General features: G+C 45.9%; 1 protein-coding gene across 1 annotated transcript in view; it reads right to left on the reverse strand.

Moving 5' to 3' along the window:
* The window catches only part of LOC135057088 (oocyte zinc finger protein XlCOF7.1-like), a 134,819-nt gene that overhangs the window by 75,531 nt on the left and 33,886 nt on the right, over positions 1-25,402 (reverse strand). The window contains exon 7 of the mRNA XM_063962987.1: positions 13,712-14,790. Within this exon, the coding sequence (XP_063819057.1) occupies positions 13,712-14,790 (1,079 nt within the window). The remainder of the gene's footprint in view (positions 1-13,711; positions 14,791-25,402) is intronic.

The following is a 25,402-nucleotide window of genomic DNA, read 5'->3' on the forward strand; positions in this document are numbered from 1 at the left end:
GTAGTCACGAGTCTCACGACACAGAGGTAGCACTAGCTACAGACGTGGACTACCGTACTGCGTCTGCTAATATAGAGATGATAAAGATGATAGAGATGAAAAAAATATATAACACTACTGTAGGTAAATATTTATATAATATAATGAATGACGGACCTGCTGGACACTGTCAGCAGAATGCGTTTATAGAATAAAAAAAAAAAAACACCACAGGAGTGTTTAACTTTTTCAGGCAGACAATATACTGGTGGTTACTGGCAGCAAAAGTGTGCACTGTACTCCTGCTATAACTGCTCCCCAGTCTCCCCCACAATTAAGCTGTGTGAGCAGTGAGCACTCAGCACAGTCAGATATACATAGATATATCATGCAGCACACTGAGGCTGAGCACAGTCAGATATGGTATGGAGCGTTTTTTTCAGGCAGAGAACGGATAAAAAAAACTAGCAAAACTCTGCACTGACTGTACTCCTCCTAACAGCTGCTCCCCAATCCTCCCCACAATAAGCTAAGCAGTAGCAATCAGATCAACTAACTACTAACTATATAAACGGAGAGGACGCCAGCCACGTCCTCTCCCTATCAATCTAAATGCACGTGTGAAAATGGCGGCGACGCGCGGCTCCTTATATAGAATCCGAGTCTCGCGAGAATCCGACAGCGGGATGATGACGTTTCGGGCGCGCTCGGGTTAACCGAGCAAGGCGGGAGGATCCGAGTCTGCTCGGACCCGTGCAAAAAAGGGTGAAGTTTGGGCGGGTTCGGATTCCGAGGAACCGAACCCGCTCATCTCTACGGCAGACAGCGTGCCCTTGTTACACATTACGGCAGACAGCGTGCCCCTTTTTACACATTACGGCAGGCAGATTCCCCCTTTTTACACATAGCAGCAGACAGCGTGCACTTTTTACACATAACGGCAGACAGAGTCCCCTTTTTACACATAACGGCAGACAGCGTGCCCTTGTTACACATAGCGGCAGACAGCGTACGCTTTTTACACATAACGGCAGACAGCGTACACTTTTTACACATAACGGCAGACAGCGTCCCCTTTTTACACATAACGTCAGACAGCGTGCCCTTTTTACACATAACGGCAGACAGCGTGCCCTTGTTACACATTACGGCAGACAGCATGCCCATTTTACACAGTACGGCAGGTGTCCCCATTTTACACAGTACGGCAGGCAAGTGTCCCCATTTTACACAGTGCGGCAGGCAAGTGTCCCCATTTTAAACAGCACGGCAGGCAAGTGTCCCCATTTTACACAGTGCGGCAGGCAAGTGTCCCCATTTTATACAGCGCGGCAGGCAAGTGTCCCCATTTTAAACAGCGCGGCAGGCAGGTGTCCCCATTTTAAACAGAGCGGCAGGCAGGTGTCCCCATTTTAAACAGCGGCAGGCAGGTGTCCCCATTTTACACAGTGCGGCAGGCAGGTGTCCCCATTTTAAACAGCACGGCAGGCAAGTGTCCCCATTTTAAACAGCGCGGCAGGCAAGTGTCCCCATTTTAAACAGCGCGGCAGGCAGGTTTCCCCATTTTAAACAGTGCGGCAGGCAGGTGTCCCCATTTTATACAGTGTGGTAGGCAGGTGTCCCCATTTTACACAGTGAGTCAGGCAGGTGTCAAGTGGGGGGGAAGGATGGGAGAGGGAGAGAGAGAGACTACTTACATAGAGGATCTTCCCACTCTTCGGGTCGGGACGCCTCACCTCCCTCGTGCCGGCCGCCTCCTCCTTCCAGGCTTGTCTGCTCCTCGGGGGGCAGGGTTTCGCGGAATGACGCGATTGCGTCGTGACGTCACAACGCAAACGCGTCATTCCGAAACTCCGCCCCCCGAGCAGGAGTGCTCGGGAAATGGGAGGAGGGGGAGATAAGGACACGCTAAGTGCCGCGGCGGGCGCCCCTGCGGTTGCACGGCTCGCCCGCCGCTAGAAACGGCATTGGCCCTGTGTGCTGCGGGCAGTGGTTGCCTGCAGCACACAGCGGCATGTAATGAGTCAGTTTGACTCATTACATGCTTTGGGCCCCTGGACAGAGGCAGGCCCCAGTGCAATGCACTGGTTGCACTGGCTGTAGTTCCGCCTCTGGACAGATGGACACGGTAAGCCGGTGGCCCCCAGGGCATATCTCCCAAGCCTAGCTGAGGCGGCACACGGTCTGACTCATCTGGGTATGTGCAAATTGGTAAGAGCCTACTGGAGTGCACTAGGGTGCTCTTCTCATGCAGGTAAGAAAGCAATGACATGTCTTACTTGCTTGAGGAAGAATATTGGTAGGACAATACCAACGGAGCCATCCCATATCCCTCCTACAGACGGACCTTTCCAGGTACTACAAATCGACTTCATACAGTTACCACCCTGTAGGAATTTGAAATGTATTAGTATGTACCGATGTCTTTTCAAATTGGGTAGAAGCGTTCCCTGCTGCCACAAATACTGCTGTGTTCACTACAAAGAAAATTGTGCAGGAATTTGTGTGTAGATATGGTATCCCTAGAATGATTGGAAGTGATAGGGGTACCCATTTTACAGGTGAAGTCTTTCAGGTCATGTGCAAACTGATGGGTATTAATGGCAAGCTGCATACTCCATACCGGCCACAGGCAAGTGCGAAGGTAGAGAGAGTGAACAGCACTATTAAGAACAAGCTGCAAAGTGATGGCTGAAACTGGATTGTTGTGGCCAGAAGCATTGCCACTAGTGTTGTACAGCATCAGAACCACTCCCAGGTCACCGCTTAACCTATCACCCTTCAAAGTTCTTTGGACGACAACCCCATGTAATGATAGACCCTCGGGATGATTTGAAGTGCAATAACGAAATAATTGTGCAATATTTGGTTAGGATGAGCCAGCAACTGAGAAACCAGCAAAGTAATCTAAAGCTGGTGATTCCTGACCTACCGAACAGTAATTGTCATGACATTGAGCCTGAGGATTATGTGATGATTAGAAATGTTTTACGCTCAGGTTGCCTCATAGACAGGTGGGAAGGACCGTATCAAGTTTTGTTGACCAGCACGACAGCACTAAAGGTTGCTGAGAGAGAGACTTGGGTCCACTCATCCCACTGCAAGAAGGTTGCTGACCCGGAGAAAACTTGTGACAAAGAGAAAGGTGAAGAGAACGTTGTATCACTAGAGAATCTGTTTCGGGAAAGCTGAGAGGCAGGACTGTTGAACGGCACCTGAGCGCGGAGAACAACAAAATCAAGGACGGTTGTCGTACCATTTTTCTTTTTTCACCCCCCACTGCATTTTTCTTTTTGTTCCTCTTCCTATTTTTGCTCCTTAACGAAAAGGACCCACACCAAGAGACTGTGTTTCAGCTTTTTCTTGAGACTCTGTTTTTGATCAGGACAATCTGTTTTTGTGAGGGCCCCCGTGACATCGAGCAAGGATCTGGAATGGGTTCTGATGGAGAGTATGGATTCCTAGGACCCCAGGATCAGCGCATCACTTTGGTCAAGGCTGGTATCAGTAAGAGATCTGGTAGTCACAGAGCTCAGAGGCAATGTGAAGGGTTATTGTCTGATGAATACTGTATATGTAAGCATTGCGAAAACATAGTCGAAGATGGGTGCATCCAGAGATGTCAGTCAAACAGTAATATTGACATTGGCAGACATCCTTTGAGTGATTACCACTGATTAGTGGGTACGGTCTTAAACCAAACAGAATGCTGGGTGTGCTCACAGGTACCTCGAGGACAGAGTAAGTCGGGATTAGTGCCATACCCTTTAACGATAGATGAGGTACTCGAATTACAGGGGGGGGGGGGGCCCCGGTGGACAAGAAATTCAATATATCTAGGCCCCCTAGCTTGAATCTCCACCAGTACCACGTAGATAGGTCGCTGTTGTGCTTTAATGTGTCCAATTTCTGGAAACCAGAAAATTGGGAAGTGACATGGAATAACCAGACAATGACCTTTTCACACAGAGCTGATAGAATACCTATCGACTCCGAACTTGTACGCAAGATAGCCACCAGTGGGAAGTACTTTCAGTATAGGTATACATGTGGGATTAAAACCGTGTGGGCTGGGAAAGTGTCGCAGGGGTATTGTGCCCACATCATCCAGCCCGATACTTGTACTGAGCAAATGAGAGAACTGGGGACCGGTTTCTTTATAAGGAAGATATGTGATAATGTTTTGTTGCATTTTGTCCCGTATGTTCTTCCAGATACTTCATATGTGGGAGGAAAGCATACAAGTGGCTTACTCCGAGCTCTGAATGGTTGTGTTTTATTGGGAGAGTCCTACCAGAGGTTATGACCATAGCACACGACAAAATGAAAGACATTCACCGCAACGCTCAGACTCCTTATACTCGTACCCATTATGAACACATCAAGAGACACCTCATAGATAGGACAGAGCACGCAGCCCCTGATTTGATCCATGAATCCACCGGGATTCAGTTCCTTCTCGCATTAGATATCACCCGTACTGCCAGAGGAACTATAAATTATAAGTACATCCATGCGCTGGCAAACTTGATAGATAATATCACTGAGATGTATGATGACACCTTCAGGTATACGGGTAGTGTCAGGTTCGGTTTTGCTTGTGTCCCCGGAGGGGGCGCTAGTGGGTCAGTGGAGGTAGGGTGTAAGAAGTGAGGAGGCTGGATGAGGTTTCTGCGCATGTGAGCAATGAGGTTTTAATAAATAAAAAGTCAAACAGTAAGGCAGCAGGAATACTTGCAGAAATAAACAATAAGGAATGCAATGATAATGGTGCAGCGTGGAAGCTGAGAGTCTATGGAAAAGCAGTATGACTGTGTAGTTGATAATAAGCTGGTTTGGGAACCAGAGTAGTTTTTAAACGTGGAGCCAGCAGAGATGGTGGTATTGGTAGCAAACCTGGTAGCAGATGCAGGAGACTCTGGTGAAAGTTCACAGTGCAGATGGTAATGCACAGGCAGCTTGCAAGCTGATTCACAGGTGAGGTGATGGAATGCACCTGGAGAGAGAGTCTCTACTGCTGAGGCCTGGAGCACACTGTAGTTGTAGAAAGTGTGGAGCCAGGTAACAACACAGGTATTGCTGGTGCTTGTAGTTCCACGGAAATACAGGACGGTAACCAGGAACACAGAGAACCAGGAAGGTAACCAGGAACACAGAGAAACAGGAGAGCAGATCCAGACACATGGGTCGCAGGAGTGACACAAAGTTCAGGACAACCACAGGCTCACCCTGCAGCTTCTGATATACCCCATGGTCTGCAGGCATTGGCTGGAGTGGAACGAGGAGGTGCGGCCAAGCTCCGGATTGGCTGCCACACTCTGACTGATGGAGACTGTCATGGCGGCGCCCATGCCGCGGCCCGGCGGGAACAACACGCCCGCTGACAACTGAAGCGTTCCTAGGCCCAGGATGACGTCTGGCGGCAGGGAGATGGGCGACAGCAAAACGTAGGGACCCCGGACGGAGTACGCACCGACGGACAGATGTAGCTATGGTGAGTCGATTCCTGACACAGCGGTATATACATGTGGGCGTTATACACAGGCTTGTATATTGTATATTGAGAACAATGGTTCTCGGGATTAGGAGAGTGGGCGCAAAATGTAATTGCGAGTGCAGGAAAGTTTCTCCTTTGTATCCTGGGTGTCGTCATATATATTGGTCTGATATTCAGATGTGTTCGAATCTTGACGCGGCGCAAACAGCACAAATTTGATGAGTCTAAGGAGCGATGGTGTTGTTACAGCAGCAGATTTGATTTATGACCCATCCGTAGAGACAGTGTTATGATAAGGATTGCATGGCCTTTCACTATTTTTTTCTGTTTTCCCCCTCTACCCAGAAACCTCCAACCGGAAAAGACGTCAACCATACACAAATTTATGTCAATGTATTTTTATGTGTTTTACCCTCATCTCTGCAACCTTCAGTTAATGGCACACATAGTCGATAAACGTTATCTACATATAGTAGCACACACATACCTTTCACCTCCATGCATCATCAGATAAATGTGCTCCCCATTTGTTGGTATAAGAAGCCGGAAAGGTGAGGGCTAATGACCCTTGCCCAAAAAAGAGCTCGCTAGTGTTTGTTTGCCCATGTACAGACCCTTAATACGGGATGAGAAGAATTTAATGTATACGTCGCAATAACTAGAACCTTACTTAGAACATATACTGCATGATGATACATGCCCCATAGACATTAATTCATACATACATGCTTTTTCCTATCCCACTAGGCTATACATTTCCCACCTACAACTCTCCCCCGGTCATCCGAACATTGTATATAAAGTATATGTAATATTTTCAGTTTTATTATATGTGGCAGTAATTGTTGACTGCCAAAGGGTGGACTGTCGAAGTCGAAAATATAGTCACACGCTTCACGTGCAAACACCACACAGATTGGCCTCCGTGCGGGTGATTGTTCTGCCGTGCGTGTGCATACTCGCACGTGTATATTGGCCCACAAGGTCCTGTGTATTAGCGCATGGTATGAGTAAATACGGTAGCATATGCATTCACATGGAAAAGCCACAAAAACATATCTGATATTTAATCCATATAGTGCATAATTTACACATAGCCTACACCAGGGGTGGGGAACCTCAGGCCCGCGGGCCATATAAGGCCCGCAGAGCCACCTGATCCGGCTTGGCCAGGCTCACCTAACCGAGGGAGATGCCAGGCACCCGCTGAGATTTTGTTACTAACGTGTGCCCGGCTCCTCAGCAGCAGCCAGAGGCAGGAGCTCACTCCTGAGCTCCGTCTTTCGGCTCTGGCAGTGTGCGTCTGTGCGGTGCTATGGGAGAGATGTCATGACGTCTCTCCCATAGTTCTGAGGACCGGGCGTCCAGGTGGAGGGCAACGGTCCGGAAGCAGGAGCGGGGCTGGTGAGTATTGTGTTTTTTCTTCCTTTTAATGTGTGTGTGTGTGTGTAAGCGGCACTACTAGGAGGCATATCTAATGGGGCATAACAACTTACTGGGGGCATATCTAATAGGGCATAAAAACTGACTGGGGGCATATCTTATGGGGCATAACTACTGATGGGGGGCATATCTACTGGGGCAGGCAAATTTTTAAGTTGATAATTTTTGTATGGCCCCCGAAGGATTTTATAAGGGACAGAATTAGGTTAGGAGGTGGTGTTTGGTATCCAGCTGTACAGTATTTCAAGGGCAATATTCCGATGGCAGTTTGCAGAAAGTAGCATGCTCCTGCATATAGATATGTGCAGGAATATATTATTAATATCACACTGTATGTACTGTACTCGAGATTCGACGGGAACCTAGTGGAAGACATCTGCAAGTACACCTGGACTAAGCATCGCCCAGCTGTTCAAACCAACCTATGACCCCTCATGTACTGTAAATGACCAGCTCTTTGACCTATGAAAGAAGAGATTACAGTTTCCTTTGTTTCATGCTTTGGACCATTGTATAAAACCAAGCCTCCTGGCTGGCCTCAGTCTATTCTCTAAAGGTCATCTATCCAGATTGACTGAGGACCGGAATCGGGTTGCGCAGGCGAACAAACGTATGTATCCATTGGTTGTAGCTTCTTTTCTCTTGTGTTATTGTATTTCTGTTGTACCCCCCCTTTTAAGTAAATATTTGTTGCTGGGTTGGACCACAACATTACATAACAACTGGTGTCGCATTGCTTTCCTGTTAGGGGTTATAAAGTATATTCCGCCGCATGTGTAGCTACTTTGTACTTACAGCGTGATGGTGTGCTTACACAACGTGTACGCATTTCATAGGGGTTTCACACACACGCTTAGAGGGTTGCAGCAGCCTGAACATTTCTGTATTTAAGGTATTGCTCTTTTCCTGAAAATTAATCGAATTTAACATGTCCTAGACAGCTTAACTGGCTGGGCACACACCTGACAACAAACACTTACACCCACTAGTGCAATACAATACAATCACACATATACATTTCATAGGTATTTTGTAGGGAGCAAATCAGGGCTAGAAAGATATTTCATGAAAGGCATACCCATATAAAAAGAGGAATAATTACCTAAATACATATAGTAGATGACAGGTTCAGCATTTAACCATATATTGTCCTGTTAATGTCCACAATAGTAGGGGATACACCACTCCAGTGAGCATGCAGGCAGTGGGCCGTAGAGGGTCACACTCAGTTATATCCTGCATCTTGGACTTACATACTGAATGTGGGAACAGGTTGGCCAAAAAATACGTGACGCTGGTGTGGCTGCATCCGTCACACCCCCTTCCTGGTTTGGATCATAGGATGACCTTGTCAGGGATCCCTCTCCTGGCTAGAATCAGCCTTTCAACTTCCATGCCGTCCAACGTAGCCATGGTAAGTCTTGATATAATGAATGGGCTCTGTTGCAGAAGATCCTCTCGAAGAAGCAGAGGCCACGGATCTTCGAGTAGCATAACAAGAAGATCCACATACCAGGCCCTTCGTGGTCAGTATGGAGCAATCAAGATTGCCTGAACTCTTTCCCTTTTTATTCTTTTGAGAACTCTTGGGATCAGAGGAATTGGAAGAGACAAGTACACCAGTTGGTAGACCCACGGAGTTGTCAGGGCATCGACCGCTACAGCCTGTGGGTCCCTTGACCTGGAACAATACCGCTTGAGCTTCTTGTTGAGTCGAAAGAGGCCATCATGTCGATTTGTGGATAACCCCACCGATGCGTCAGCCACTGGAACACCTCAGGGTGGAGAACCCATTCCTCCGGGTGCAGGTCATGTCTGCTTAGGAAATCTGCTTTCCAGTTGTCTACTCCCAGAATGAAGATTGCCGACAATGCCTCGGCGTGCTTTTCCGCCCAGAGGAGAATCCTTGACAACTATGACATTGTGGCTCTTCTTTTCATTTTGCCTTGTTGGTTTATGTACGTCACCGCCGTCACATTGTCCGACTGAACTTGAATGGCATGATTCTGAAAAAGGGATGAGGCCTGCAGAAAGGCATTGTAGATTGCCCTGAGCTCCAGAATATTTATCGGAAGGACAACTTCCTGACGACCATCATCCTTGAAACTGCACTGGGTTACTGTACCCCAACCTCTGAGGCTTGTGTCTGTGGTTAACAGAATCCAATTCTATATCCCGAACCTTCGACCCTTCACCAGGTGAGAAGTTTGTAACCCCCACAGGAGGGAGATTCTGGATTTTGGGTGCTGTAGGAACAACAATGGAGGAGCTGTGGCAGTAGAAGGCACCGGTCTCTCCCAGCAAGGGGATGTGATGCGGGTATCTCTGTCTCATAGAGGTGGCTGCAGGAACAACACTGCACGAGCTGTGTCAGCAGAAGGAACAGATCTCTTCCAGAAAGGGGATATGATGCAAGCTTCTCTGTCTCAGATGAGGCTGTAGGAACAACACTGGAGGAGCTGGGGCTGCAGAAGGCACTACTCTCCCAGAAATGGGATGTGATGCAGGGTGCTGTCTCAGAGAGGGCTGTAGGAACAACACTGGACTTTTGTTCCATCGCTCTTGCTTATTTCCATAGGTTGGTACTGGGGTTTGGTTTCTGGTTTTCTGCACTGGGGCTCTTCCTGGGTCTGATTCCCGTTCCAGGTTTGGATCAGAGCAATTCTAGTTGGATAGCTGCAGTAGCTAAAATCTTGTAGATGTTAGACTCTGATTCCTTAAGAGTTCTGAGTTTCTGGGCTTCAGGTTCAGTACTATGCACTTCTAAATTTCTCCAATTGTGTTTATCTCAGTTCCCAGTAGTGGGTCCCAGCCTTTAGCTCCATTAGGGTTGAGTTCTGAACGACCAGTTCCAGGCTCTCATGGCTGGGGTTTCAGTTCTGTATCTTTGTACTGATTCCAGTCCAGAGTGACACTGTGTGGTTGTGATTGCCATAGACATCTGAGCTTCTCAGCTATAGTCCGTACCTGTGTTCACTCTATGAGCTAGAACTATCTGAAATCTCGTTTCATCTTTATGTCAGTTATACCCAAGGGTCCAGATACCGATCAACAGAATTCTGTAACTATGACAGGAATCAATTTCATGGTGTCCAGTCCAGCTCACTCCTAAACTGTACAGGCAGCACCACAAGACGATGGGGCTCCCTTGCATGTGCTCATTGGTTGAACGTGTCACGGACCTGCCGGTCGCTTCTTCAGATATGCCAATCTGAGAAGCGCCGCCTGTGACATGTGGGTTACTTTGGACACAAAGGGTTATGCAAGCACATTCGCTGCCACCAGCAAGAGGGATCTAGGGTCTAAACGCAAGGTAGCCTTCCCTTCTACCTGTCACACACATTGCAAAAATAGGTAGACGTGGGCCACACAAGGCCTTAGGTTTAAAGAAGCACAGAATCAGGAGCTTGATTTGTAATTTTAATTCCAAGAATACTTTAGAGCTTTAGTTACAAAAATGTTACAAAGATTATTAAGAATATTTTAAGAATACTCACAGGAGTACGGTACAATCTCAAACAAAAATAAAGAGATAATTCAGAAGCCTAAACTTACACATAAATTTAGGATCTGGCTGTGGGAATGACACCGGTGAGTTTATCGGTTCACTTCTAGCCGCAGCTGCCCCCCATGAGAATGAACACACATATTACAGTGAAAGGGATAGATATACCCTCAGTTGCCCTCACTTCCCCCAGCCTTGGGGTTTTTAACCTGCTCAATGCTGTCCTGCACAGTTCGTTTACAGAGGGGGACTGAATGATGCAGTCTTCCACCCCTCAAACATTTATGACTGGCACAGGATGAGAAATCACTGTTGCCGAACATAAATTTCTACTTCCATTTTATTGTCCCTACTAAACACATTTATGGCTTCAGGAAGTAGTGGCCTGGTCAGAATCACTCAGAGCGATAACCTCCTGGGCCCCCTGGGGCTAAGTCCACAGTATTTACAACCTAGCACAGGGGAATGGCATACAGTACACAGAAAATAACATTTTACCACACATACAATATGAGAAATATTATATTCTGGGATCGGATCATGACAGAATGCTAAAACCATTTTCAAACCTGAGTATATACTGAACCTTTGTTAATAAAACTGTGTTGTATTGGGTTTTTGGTGTGATGACTCTTTCATGTACAGCAGGCATGTCCAAACTGCGGCCCTCCAGCTGTTGTGAAACTACAAATCCCAGCATGCCCTGACACAGTTTTGCTGTCAGAGAATACAAAAGCTGTGTCAGGGCATGCTGGGATGTGTATTTTCTCAACAGCTGGAGAGACGCAGTTTGGACATGCCTGATGTACAGATATTAACACCTTGATGTATCAGATCCTAGTTCCACCGGGAACAGATATGAAGCAAATTCCATATAGTAGGAAATTGCAGATAAAGAACCCTGGACGCTGGCCTCCAAGCCATAAATGTTTTGAACAAATATGAATATGCCGTCATTTGCTAGATACATACTGACTTGCAGTGGTGGTAACAAGTGCTGACAAAAAATCTCTTTGTTTTGTATTATCTATGCCTTGTTTTTTTTCTCAAGAAAATTCCATTAGTTCCTTATTTATCTTAAACAGAAAAGACAATCTGCCCAAGAAAAACAAATATTTTTATTTTTCTTTCAATTGCAAGAAACGGTAAAGAAAGCAAATAGTTTTATGTTTTTGCTTTTTGACAAGTTCATACAATAAAAACAAAAGATATACATCTGAGTAACAAGAATATAGAATAATTTTGACAATAACACAGAAGAAAAGTTATGTATAATAAAGGAAGATACAGACATTTACAGTATCCCCAGTACCATAACATTGGGCAATTCAAAAAGATGTAACAATACTGGTCTTGTTCTTACATATAAAACATAGTAATAAGGACAAGGGAAAGAAGCATGGAATATATCTCATACATACATTACACTGCTACACCAGAGGTAAGTACCTCTAGGTTATACTATGAGGTAGACTGGAAACATTTTCTCAGTGTTTCTATGAAAACTGCAGGCAAAAGTGGTCATTCTGACCCAGTCGCTCGCTGCATTTTAACGGAGCAGAGCGAACGGGTCCCTGCTGCGCATGCGCCGTAGCCGGACCAAACGGGGCGGGCCGCAGCGGTTGTGTGATGTCACACGCAGCCGCTGCGGGCCGGAGAGCGATGAGTAGCTCCCGGCCAGCACACTAAAGCTGCGCTGGTCGGGAGCTACTCTTGAAGTTCAAAGGCAACGCCGCCGTGCGATGCCTTTGCACTTCTGTGACGGGGGGCCGGACTGACATTCGGGGCGGGCTAGCCCTGTGCTGGGCGTCCCCCCGCATGTCAGGGAAGATCGTAGCTGTGCTAAATTTAGCACAGATACGATCAACTCGGAATGACCCCCAAAGTGTGAACATAAGGAAGCCATATATAGAATTTTGCCACCATTTTTCTTTTTGCAGGGATACATCAGTCCAGGCCATAAGAAACAAGGAATACATTCTGGGGTATAAGGTTACAGAGATAGGATCAGGAGAGATCCATTGAGACAATATAGTCTTCTTAGTGCCGGCTGGCAATTCTACAAGTCATGTTCTGTTACTTTTGGTTAATTTACATGAATTTGTCTTGTAGTAAATACCCCAGAAGGTCCAAGTTTCATCAACAAATTCAATTATCAGTATATTGTTAATATAATTTTGACGTTCCATCCATAATACTTGTACTTGTAGGCCGTTCCACAAGCAACGTACAATGGGGGTAATTCCAAGTTGATCGCAGCAGGAATTTTGTTAGCAGTTGGGCAAAACCATGTGCACTGCAGGGGAGGCAGATATAACATGCAGAAAGAGTTAGATTTGGGTGGGTTATTTTATTTCTGTGCAGGGTAAATACTGGCTGCTTTATTTTTACACTGCAAATTAGATTGCAGATTGAACACACCACACCCAAATCTAACTCTCTCTGCACATGTTAAATCTGCCTCCCCTGCAGTGCACATGGTTTTGCCCAACTGCTAAAAAAATTCCTGCTGCGATCAACTTGGAATTACCCCCAATATCTGTGTATGGTGTCCCACATTCATAGCAGCTAGAAGTAGGTGCATCACCTATAAGACATTATAATCTAGGAGTGAAGTAAGATATCTGCAATATAATATGACACATCTCGGCATAGGAGATAGATATTGTTTATTTAATGTAAGATTTGCAGCTAGAACTGTCTGTAATGAAAGACCTGGAAAGTCCGTTCTCCACCCCAGTCACCCTACATTACCCGTTTCTATATTTACCAATGGGTGAAAATGTGTATATATGTGTGACGTGGAGAAAGTGCTTCCCAATCCACGACATATTGCACTATACAAACCACACTCCTTGTCTGCTGCATCTTTCATTTGTTTCTACCCACCGAGAACTACTTTGTGGTTTGTGAGTCACCATTTATCCACCATTCCAATACAACTAAAATTTGGATTTTACACGAGTTTCCATAATAAAATCTGTTTTTAAAAATGATAATGCATTTTATATTGTTACGTGTTTAACTGAAATGCACAAAATGTAGATGCTACAAAACAATAATGTGGTCTGTTATTACACTTTAGTTTCACCTGAGTGATCTACTCCAGTCTTATATGACATCCATTCCAATTGTCTGCGGATGGTTAACTTACATTGTTCAAATACTGTGTGACAGGAGCTGTGCTACAACCCTGTTTTGTATCAGCTCATAGAAATGCTTTTCTACTGTGTGAAATCTGATGTCTAAAAAGATGTGATTTGTGTGTAAAACATTTCCAACACTCAGGACATGGAAATGGTTTGTCTCTTGTGACTTCTCTGATGTATAAGAAGAGCTGATTTGTGTGTAAAACATTTCCCACACTCAGAGCATGTAAATGGTTTCTCACCTGTGTGGAGTCGCTGATGTTTACCAAGATCTGATTTCTGTGTAAAACATTTCCCACACTCAGAGCACGGAAATGGTTGCTCACCTGTGTGACATCTAAAATGTGCAACAAGATTTTGTTTCAGTGTAAAACATTTCCCACACTCTGAGCATGGAAATGGTTTCTCACCTGTGTGACTTCTCTGATGTCTAAGTAGATCTGATTTGCGTGTAAAACATTTCCCACACTCAGAGCACGGAAATGGTTGCTCACCTGTGTGACATCTCTGATGTATAACTAGAGCTGATTTATGTGCGAAACATTTCCCACACTCAGAGCACGGAAATGGTTGCTCACCTGTGTGACATCTCTGATGTAAAACTAGAGCTGATTTATGTGCGAAACATTTCCCACACTCAGAGCATGGAAATGGTTTCTCACCTGTGTGACATCTCAAATGTGCAACAAGATTTTGTTTCACTGTAAAACATTTCCCACACTCTGAGCATGGAAATGGTTTCTCACCTGTGTGACGTCTCTGATGTTGAACAAGATCTGATTTATGTGTGAAACATTTCCCACACTCGGAGCATGGAAATGGTTTCTCACCTGTGTGACGTCTGTGATGTTTAACAAGATCTGATTTATGTGTGAAACATTTTCCACACTCAGAACATGGAAATGGCCTCTCATCTGTGTGACTTTTCTGATGTCTAACAAGATTTGATTTCTTTGTGAAACATTTCCCACACTCGGAACAGGGAAATATATTATCAGGTGTATGAGCTGCACGATGTGCAACAAAATCTGAGGTATCAGGAGACCAGTCCTCGCAGTTAGGGGGATCAGATGATATATCTGCGCTGAGAGGTACTGGATGTATATTTAGCATAAAGGGGCTGTCTCCTGGAGAATCCTGTGTGATGTTATCTTCTGTTTTAGTATCTGCAGACAAGATGAGATCTCCCTCCAAGGCATTCCTGCTTGTGCCTCCATCTGAGGGAAATAAAATGTATTATTATTATTCACAGATCTTTATATAGTGCACTCATATTACTCCGCACTGTACAGAGAATATTTAGTCATTCACATCAGTCCCACCAGGGGAACTTACAATCTATATTCCCTACCACATGGACAGGTACTAGGGGTAATTTGTATCAGAATTAACCCTAGCTTGCATACTAAAGTGAAGCTTGAATACTTAAGTGAATTGTGAGTGTGAAACACTGCACTTCTAGATTCCATTATTAGAGGAGTATACCTGGGAAACGGTAATGAAGTAGAGAAACAAGTAAGGTGCTTACCTGGAGCCGCAGCGGCAAGGGATAACGAGCACATGCTAAGAATTGTGAAGGCAGCAAGAAAAGATGGGGAGGTGGATGTCATTGTCCACCTAGGGACAAATGACCTGGCTAATGCTGAACTCATGGCCATAAAAGAGGAGGAGAGATTTAGATTGATATGTCATAGTCACACCATCTGGCAAGATAGAAGCCTATACAAAAGTGATGGCCTGCACCCATCTTCAAGGGGAATGAGAATACTAAGTAAACAACCAAAAAAATGTTTAAAGAAAGATCACCCAGCGCCAGCTGATAATATTTAAATATCTGCAGCCTCTAAAGTGGGTATGCTTTCCCCACAATAAGACAAAAAAGGACTAAAAAATTATTATTTTTTCCTCCACAAATGGAGAAAAAAGAGAGAAAGAGGCGCTGATATGAAAATATTGTTGATAAATACACAATATACCAATGAATATAATTAATAATTTATTTAAGCAATAAAAATACTTATTTGTATTTATATTATTACCGGCTGGTAAGTACAATCAAATACATTTTATGATTTATATACTCCTTAAAATTAAACAAATTTTAAAACAAATACATTCCTGTATCTAGAAAGCTACACTACAGAGTAATCAACATGTATTCAAATACTTATAATGGATACGTATGTCCAACTTCAGTAATTGTAATCACTCTTCCCGTCCGCTGGTAGCAGTTCCTTTATGTGCGGACATATCTGGAAATCCGGTGAGTATATTTAATTCACAGCTGGTTATTATAATGCTCAGAATAAATTGTTGGTTTGCCCAGTAAATTTCACTGTAAAGCAGTCTCTTAATTACTGAACCATAAAAGCGGTACTCTGTAGGCAGTCTATTGATCACTATACCGCAGGAGGGGCACAATTTTCCTTTATATGAATGGTGATTTAATTAGTAATGGGAGAGCTAAACGGCAATATTTCCATTTACACGAGGTGTATGTTAAAAGTGCTCACCTCGTCCTTTATACTGGACTGTAAACTGCTTCCGAATTGAGCCGCCGGCGTCGCTTCAGACGCTTATCTCTCCCGCAGCCGTATCCTAAGCTGCTCCCTCTATGCCGTAGTGTCGGGGCTCCACACTGCATATGGGCCGCATGGCAGTTAGTGTCCCCAGTGCCGCTTGCTTCCAGACCAAGTTACCGACGCTGCTTTGGGCACTTATCCCTCCTGCAGCCGTCTCCTGGTGGGCTTCCTCTGTGCCTGCAGTGTCGGGCTCCCCACTGCATATGAGCCGTACGGCAATAGATGTTTCTCCGTGCCACTCCTCCTCAGGTATCGGTTCACCTTCAGGATATGTGAATATGTGAACCAAAAAGATGCGCCGGCTTGTAGTGCAAAGTATAGATATATAGTATACCTTTCTATACTTTGCACTACAAGCCGGCGCATCTTTTTGGTTCACATATCCTGAAAGTGAACCGATACCTGAGGAGGAGTGGCACGGAGAAAATAAGAATTTACTTACCGATAATTCTATTTCTCGTAGTCCGTAGTGGATGCTGGGAACTCCGTAAGGACCATGGGGAATAGCGGCTCCGCAGGAGACTGGGCACAAAAGTAAAGCTTTAGGACTACCTGGTGTGCACTGGCTCCTCCCCCTATGACCCTCCTCCAAGCCTCAGTTAGGATACTATGCCCGGACGAGCGTACACAATAAGGAAGGATTTATGAATCCCGGGTAAGACTCATACCAGCCACACCAATCACACCGTACAACTTGTGATCTGAACCCAGTTAACAGCATGATAACAGAGGAGCCTCTGGATAGATGGCTCACAACAACAATAACCCGATTTAGTTAACAATAACTATGTACAAGTATTGCAGACAATCCGCACTTGGGATGGGCGCCCAGCATCCACTACGGACTACGAGAAATAGAATTATCGGTAAGTAAATTCTTATTTTCTCTGAAGTCCTAGTGGATGCTGGGAACTCCGTAAGGACCATGGGGATTATACCAAAGCTCCCAAACGGGCGGGAGAGTGCGGATGACTCTGCAGCACCGAATGAGAGAACTCCAGGTCCTCCTCAGCCAGGGTATCAAATTTGTAGAATTTAGCAAACGTGTTTGCCCCTGACCAAGTAGCTGCTCGGCAAAGTTGTAAAGCCGAGACCCCTCGGGCAGCCGCCCAAGATGAGCCCACCTTCCTTGTGGAATGGGCTTTTACAGATTTTGGCTGTGGCAGGCCTGCCACAGAATGTGCAAGCTGAATTGTATTACAAATCCAACGAGCAATAGTCTGCTTAGAAGCAGGAGCACCCAGCTTGTTGGGTGCATACAGGATAAACAGCGAGTCAGATTTTCTGACTCCAGCCGTCCTGGAAACATATATTTTCAGGGCCCTGACTACGTCCAACAACTTGGAGTCCTCCAAGTCACTAGTAGCCGCAGGTACCACAATAGGTTGGTTCAGATGAAACGCTGAAACCACCTTAGGGAGAAAATGAGGACGAGTCCTCAATTCCGCCCTGTCTGAATGGAAGATCAGATAAGGGCTTTTACAGGATAAAGCCGCCAATTCTGACACGCGCCTGGCCGAGGCCAGGGCCAACAGCATGACCACTTTCCATGTGAGATATTTTAACTCCACAGATTCAAGTGGTTCAAACCAATGTGACTTTAGGAACCCCAAACTACATTGAGATCCCAAGGTGCCACTGGAGGCACAAAAGGAGGCTGTATATGCAGTACCCCTTTTACAAAAGTCTGAACTTCAGGAACTGAAGCTAGTTCTTTCTGGAAGAAAATTGACAGGGCCGAAATTTGAACCTTAATGGACCCCAATTTTAGGCCCATAGACACTCCTGTTTGCAGGAAATGCAGGAATCGACCTAGTTGAAATTCCTCCATCGGGGCCTTACTGGCCTCGCACCACGCAACATATTTTCACCAAATGCGGTGATAATGCTTTGCGGTTACATCCTTCCTGGCTTTGATCAGGGTAGGGATGACTTCATCCGGAATGCCTTTTTCCTTCATGATCCGGCGTTCAACCGCCCTGCCGTCAAACGCAGCCGCGGTAAGTCTTGGAATAGACAGGGTCCTTGCTGGAGCAGGTCCCTTCTTAGAGGTAGAGGCCACGGGTCCTCCGTGAGTATCTCTTGAAGTTCCAGGTACCAAGTCCTTCTTGGCCAATCCGGAGCCACGAGTATAGTTCTTACTCCCCTCCGTCTTATAATTCTCAGTACTTTTGGTATGAGAGGAAGAGGAGGGAACACATACACTGACTGGTACACCCACGGTGTTACCAGAGCGTCCACAGCTATTGCCTGAGGGTCCCTTGACCTGGCGCAATACCTGTCCAATTTTTTGTTTAGGCGGGACGCCATCATGTCCACCTTTGGTTGTTCCCAACGGTTTACAATCATGTGGAAGACTTCTGGGTGAAGTCCCCACTCTCCCGGGTGGAGGTCGTGCCTGCTGAGGAAGTCTGCTTCCCAGTTGTCCACTCCCGGAATGAACACTGCTGACAATGCTATCACATGATTTTCCGCCCAGCGAAAAATCCTTGCAGCTTCTGCCATTGCCCTCCTGCTTCTTGTGCCGCCCTGTCTGTTTACGTGGGCGACTGCCATGATGTTGTCCGACTGGATCAGCACCGGCTGACCTTGAAGCAGAGGTCTTGCTTGGCTTAGGGCATTGTAAATAGCCCTTAGCTCCAAGATATTTATGTGAAGTGATGTCTCCAGGCTTGACCCCAAGCCCTGGAAATTTCTTCCCTGTGTGACTGCTCCCCAGCCTCGCAGGCTGGCATCCGTGGTCACCAGGACCCAGTCCTGAATGCCGAATCTGCGGCCCTCTAGAAGATGAGCACTCTGCAACCACCACAGGAGAGACACCCTTGTCTTTGGTGACAGGGTTATCCGCTGATGCATCTGAAGATGCGATCCGGACCATTTGTCCAGCAGGTCCCACTGGAAAGTTCTTGCATGGAATCTGCCGAATGGGATTGCTTCGTAGGAAGCCACCATTTTTCCCAGGACCCTTGTGCACTGATGCACTGACACTTGGCCTGGTTTTAGGAGGTTTCTGACTAGTTCGGATAACTCCCTGGCTTTCTCCTCCGGGAGAAACACCTTTTTCTGGACTGTGTCCAGGATCATCCCTAGGAATAGAAGACGTGTCGTCGGGATCAGCTGAGATTTTGGAATATTGAGAATCCAACCGTGCTGCCGCAACACTACTTGAGATAGTGCTACCCCGACTACCAACTGTTCCCTGGATCTTGCCCTTATCAGGAGATCGTCCAAGTAAGGGATAACAAACTCCCTTCCTTCGAAGGAGTATCATCATTTCGGCCATTACTTTGGTAAAGACCCGGGGTGCCGTGGACAAACCAAACGGCAGCGTCTGAAACTGATAGTGACAGTTCTGTACCACAAACCTGAGGTACCCTTGGTGAGAAGGGTAAATTGGGACATGGAGATAAGCATCCTTGATGTCCAGAGACACCATATAATCCCCTTCTTTCAGGTTCGCAATCACCGCTCTGAGTGACTCCATCTTGAATTTGAACCTTTGTATGTAAGTGTTCAAGGATTTCAGATTTAAAATAGGTCTCACCGAGCCGTCCGGCTTCGGTACCACAAACAGCGTGGAATAATACCCCTTTCCCTGTTGTAGGAGGGGTACCTTGATTATCACCTGCTGGGAATACAGCTTGTGAATGGCTTCCAATACCGCCTCCCTGTCGGAGGGAGACGTCGGTAAAGCAGACTTTAGGAAACAGCGAAGGGGAGACGTCTCGAATTCCAATTTGTACCCCTGAGATACCACCTGAAGGATCCAGGGGTCCACCTGTGAGTGAGCCCACTGCACGCTGAAATTTTTGAGACGGGCCCCCACCGTCCGCTTGTAAAGCCCCAGCGTCATGCTGAGGACTTGGCAGAAACGGGAGAGGGCTTCTGTTCCTGGGAACTGGCTGTTTGCTGCAGCCTTTTTCCTCTCCCTCTGCCACGGGGCAGAAATGAGGAGCCTTTTGCCCGCTTGCCCTTATGGGGCCGAAAGGACTGCGCCTGATAATACGGCGTCTTCTTATGTTGAGAGGCTACCTGGGGTAAAAATGTGGATTTCCCAGCCGTTGCCGTGGCCACCAGGTCTGTTAGACCTACCCCAAATAACTCCTCCCTTTTATAAGGCGATACTTCCATATGCCTTTTGGAATCAGCATCACCTGACCACTGTCTTGTCCATAACCCTCTTCTGGCAGAAATGGACAGCGCACTTACTCTTGATGCCAGTCGGCAAATATCCCTCTGTGCATCACGCATATATAGAAATGCATCTTTTAAATGCTCTATAGTCAGTAATATACTGTCCCTATCTAGGGTATCAATATTGTCAGTCAGGGAATCCGACCAAGCCACCCCAGCACTGCACATCCAGGCTGAGGCGATTGCTGGTCGCAGTATCACACCCGTGTGAGTGTATATACATTTTAGGATATTTTCCTGCTTTCTGTCAGCAGGTTCCTTAAGGGCGGCCGTATCCGGGGACGGTAGTGCCACCTGTTTAGACAAGCGTGTGAGCGCTTTATCCACCCTAGGGGGTGTTTCCCAACGTGCCCTATCCTCTGGCGGGAAGGGGTATGATGCTAATAACTTTTTAGGAATTAACAGTTTTTATCGGGGGAAACCCACGCATCATCACACACTTCATTTAATTCCTCAGATGCAGGAAAAACTACAGGCAGTTTTTTCTCACCCAACATAATACCCTTTTTAGTGGTACTGGTATTATCAGAAATATGTAAAACATTTTCCATAGCCTCAATCATGTAACGTGTGGCCCTACTGGAAGTCACATTCGTCTCTTAATCGTCGACACTGGAGTCAGTATCCGTGTCGGCATCTGTATCTGCCATCTGAGGTAACGGGCGTTTTAGAGCCCCTGATGGCTTTTGAGACACCTGGACAGGCACAGGCTGAGTAGCCGGCTGTCTCATGTCATCAATCTTTTGTAAAGAGCTGACACTGTCACGTAATTCCTTCCATAAGCTCAGCCACTCAGGTGTCGACTCCCTAGGGGGTGACATCTCCATTACAGGCAATTGCTCCGCCTCCACACCATTTTCCTCCTCATACATGTCGACACAATCGTACCGACACACAGCACACACACAGGGAATGCTCTGATAGAGGACAGGACCCCACTAGCCCTTTGGGGAGACAGAGGGAGAGTATGCCAGCACACACCAGAGCGCTATATATATACAGGGATAACCTTATAGAAGTGTTTTTCCCCTTATAGCTGCTGTTTTATTAATACTGCGCCTAATTAGTGCCCCCCTCTCTTTTTTAACCCCTTTCTGTAGTGTAGTAACTGCAGGGGAGAGCCAGGGAGCTTCCCTCCAACGGAGCTGTGAGAGAAAATGGCGCCAGTGTGCTGAGGAGATAGGCTCCGCCCCTTTTTCGAGGACTTTTCTCCCGCATTTTTATGGATTCTGGCAGGGGTTAAAATACATCCATATAGCCCTGGGGGTTATATGTGATGTATGTTTGCCAGCCAAGGTGTTTTTATTGCTGCTCAGGGCGCCCCACCCTAGCGCCCTGCACCCTCAGTGACCACAGTGTGAGGTGTGTATGAGGAGCAATGGCGCACAGCTGCAGTGCTGTGCGCTACCTTGGTGAAGACTGATGTCTTCTGGCGCCGATTTTCCGGACCTCTTCTTGCTTCTGGCTCTGTAAGGGGGCCGGCGGCGCGGCTCTGGGACCGGACTCCGAGGCTGGGCCTGTGTTCTGTCCCTCTGGAGCTAATGGTGTCCAGTAGCCAAGAAGCCCAAGCTGGCTGCAAGCAGGCAGGTTCGCTTCTTCTCCCCTTAGTCCCTCGATGCAGTGAGCCTGTTGCCAGCAGGTCTCACTGAAAATACAAAACCTAAAACTAAACTTTTCACTAAGCAGCTCAGGAGAGCCCCTAGTGTGCACCCTTCTCGGCCGGGCACAAAAATCTAACTGAGGCTTGGAGGAGGGTCATAGGGGGAGGAGCCAGTGCACACCAGGTAGTCCTAAAGCTTTACTTTTGTGCCCAGTCTCCTGCGGAGCCGCTATTCCGCATGGTCCTTACGGAGTTCCCAGCATCCACTAGGACGTCAGAGAAACATCTATTGCCGTACGGCTCATATGCAGTGTGGAGCCCCGACACTACGGCATAGAGGGAGCAGCTTAGGATACGGCTGCGGGAGAGATAAGCGTCTGAAGCGACGCCGGTGGCTCAATTCGGAAGCAGTTTACAGTCCAGTATAAAGGACGAGGTGAGCACTTTTAACATACACCTCGTGTAAATGGAAATATTGCCGTTTAGCTCTCCCATTACTAATTAAATCACCATTCATATAAAGGAAAATTGTGCCCCTCCTGCGGTATAGTGATCAATAGACTGCCTACAGAGTACCGCTTTTATGGTTCAGTAATTAAGAGACTGTTTTACAGTGAAATTTACTGGGCAAACCAACAATTTATTCTGAGCATTATAATAACCAGCTGTGAATTAAATATACTCACCGGATTTCCAGATATGTCCGCACATAAAGGAACTGCTACCAGCGGACGGGAAGAGTGATTACAATTACTGAAGTTGGACATACGTATCCATTATAAGTATTTGAATACATGTTGATTACTCTGTAGTGTAGCTTTCTAGATACAGGTTGAGTCTCCCTTATCCAAAATGCTTGGGACCAGAGGTATTTTGGATATCGGATTTTTCCGTATTTTGGAATAATTGCATACCATAATGAGATATCATGGTAATGGGACCTAAATCTAAGCACAGAATGCATTTATGTTACATATACACCTTATACACACAGCCAGAAGGTCATTTTAGCCAATATTTTTTATAACTTTGTGCATTAAACAAAGTGTGTCTATATTCACACAATTCATTTATGTTTCATATACACCTTATACACACAGCCTGAAGGTCATTTAATACAATATTTTTAATAACTTTGTGTATTAAACAAAGTTTGTATACATTGAGCCATCAAAAAACAAAGGTTTCACTCTCTCACTCTCACTCAAAAAAGTCCGTATTTCGGAATATTCCGTATTTCGGAATATATGGATATGGGATACTCTGTATTTGTTTTAAAATTTGTTTAATTTTAAGGAGTATATAAATCATAAAATTTATTTGATTGTACTTACCGGCCGGTAATAATATAAATACAAATAAGTATTTTTATTGCTTAAATAAATTATTAATTATATTCATTGGTATATTGTGTATTTATCAACAATATTTTCATATCAGCGCCTCTTTCTCTCTTTTTTCTCCATTCGTGGAGGGAAAAAAAATTTTTTTTTAGTCCTACTAAGTAAACAGTTTGGATGCTTCATCAAGAACTATTTAAACTAACAGATGGGGCAGTGATCCAAATAGAAATAAGGCGACCTGTTCCCACAACCCAAATGTATTGGTTCTGCAGGCAAAGGGAATGGTAAGCATATCCACAGCAACAGAAGATAATTCAGATCAAAACCAAATAAACATAGGCAGAGAGATGAACATAGCTAGGAAGAGAAGCACAAACCTAACTCTAAGAGCTATGTGTGCAAATGCTAGGAGCTTAGGATATAAAATCCCCAAACTCATTTCAATAATTACAAGGGATGGTCTAGATATTGTGGCTATTACAGAGTCATGGTGCAATGAAAATCATGACAGGGACATAACTATACCGGGATATACTTTATTTAGAAAGGACAGAGTGGGGAGAATCTGAGGAGGCACAGCAATGTATGTAAAAAAAAGGAGATTTATGGTAAGACTTATAATTATTAAATCTCTTTCTGCGAGGTACACTGGTTTCCACAGACAATAACACTGGGGTGTAGAGTTGGATCTTGATCCGAGGCACCAACAGGCTAAAGCTTTGACTGTTGCCATGAAGCACTGCAACGCCTCCTCTATAGCCCCGCCTCCAGGCTCTCGGGCTCAGTTTCGTTAACCAGTCCAATGCAGTAGCAGGTAAAATAGAGACGGTAGATTCTCAAATAGAACCACATTCTCACGACAGGAGAAGGTACCAGCGGCTAATGCCATACAAACCCAAAGAAGCTAAGTGCGTCAGGGTGGGCGCCCTGTGGAAACCAGTGTACCTTGCAGAAAGAGAATTAATGGTAAGTCTTACCATAAATCTCCTTTTCTGCGGTGGGGTACACTGGTATTCCACAGGGAATAACATCGGGGATGTCCTAAAGCAGTTCCACATGGGAGGGGACGCACTGTAGTGTGCACAAGAACCCGGCGTCCAAAGGAAGCATCCTGGGAGGCGGAAGTATCAAAGGCATAGAACCTTATGAACGTGTTCACTGAGGACCACATAGCTGCCTTTCAGAATTGTTCCGGGGACGTGCCACGGTGTGCCGCCCAAAAAGGTCCAACAGACCGAGCAGAATGGTCCTTAATGGAAGCAGGATCTGGGAGCTCAGCCTACGCATAAGCATGTGCAATCACCATTTTAATCCATCTGGCCAAAGTTTGCTTATTCGCAGGCCAGCCACGTTTGTGAAAACCAAAAAGGCAAAAAAGAGAGTCTGACCTGATGGAGGCAGTCCTCTCCACATAGATACGGAGAGCCCATACCACATCCAAAACTGCTCTTTGGAGGACAATCCAGGAGAGATAAAGGCCGGTACCACAATCTGCTGATTAAGGTGAAAAGATGACACCACCTTAGGTAGATGACAAGGGCGAGTTCTAAGAACTGCACGGTCACGGTGAAATATCAGAAAGGGTGGATGACAGGACAAAGCACCTAAGTCCGACACCCTCCTAGCAGAGGCAATAGCCAACAGAAAAAAATAAGAATTTACTCACCGGTAATTATATTTCTCGTAGTCCGTAGTGGATGCTGGGAACTCCGAAAGGACCATGGGGAATAGCGGGCTCCGAAGGAGGCTGGGCACTCTAGAAAGATTTATGACTACCTGGTGTGCACTGGCTCCTCCCACTATGACCCTCCTCCAAGCCTCAGTTAGGACACTGTGCCCGGACGAGCGTACACAATAAGGAAGGATTTTGAATCCCGGGTAAGACTCATACCAGCCACACCAATCACACCGTATAACTCGTGATATTATACCCAGTTAACAGTTTGAAACAACTGAGCCTCTCAACAGATGGCTCAACAATAACCCGATTTAGTTAACAATAACTATGTACAAGTATTGCAGATAAACCGCACTTGGGATGGGCGCCCAGCATCCACTACGGACTACGAGAAATAGAATTACCGGTGAGTAAATTCTTATTTTCTCTGAC

The sequence above is a fragment of the Pseudophryne corroboree genome, chromosome 3 (genome assembly GCF_028390025.1).
Source record: "Pseudophryne corroboree isolate aPseCor3 chromosome 3, aPseCor3.hap2, whole genome shotgun sequence".
In the NCBI taxonomy this organism is placed as follows: Eukaryota; Metazoa; Chordata; class Amphibia; order Anura; family Myobatrachidae; genus Pseudophryne; species Pseudophryne corroboree.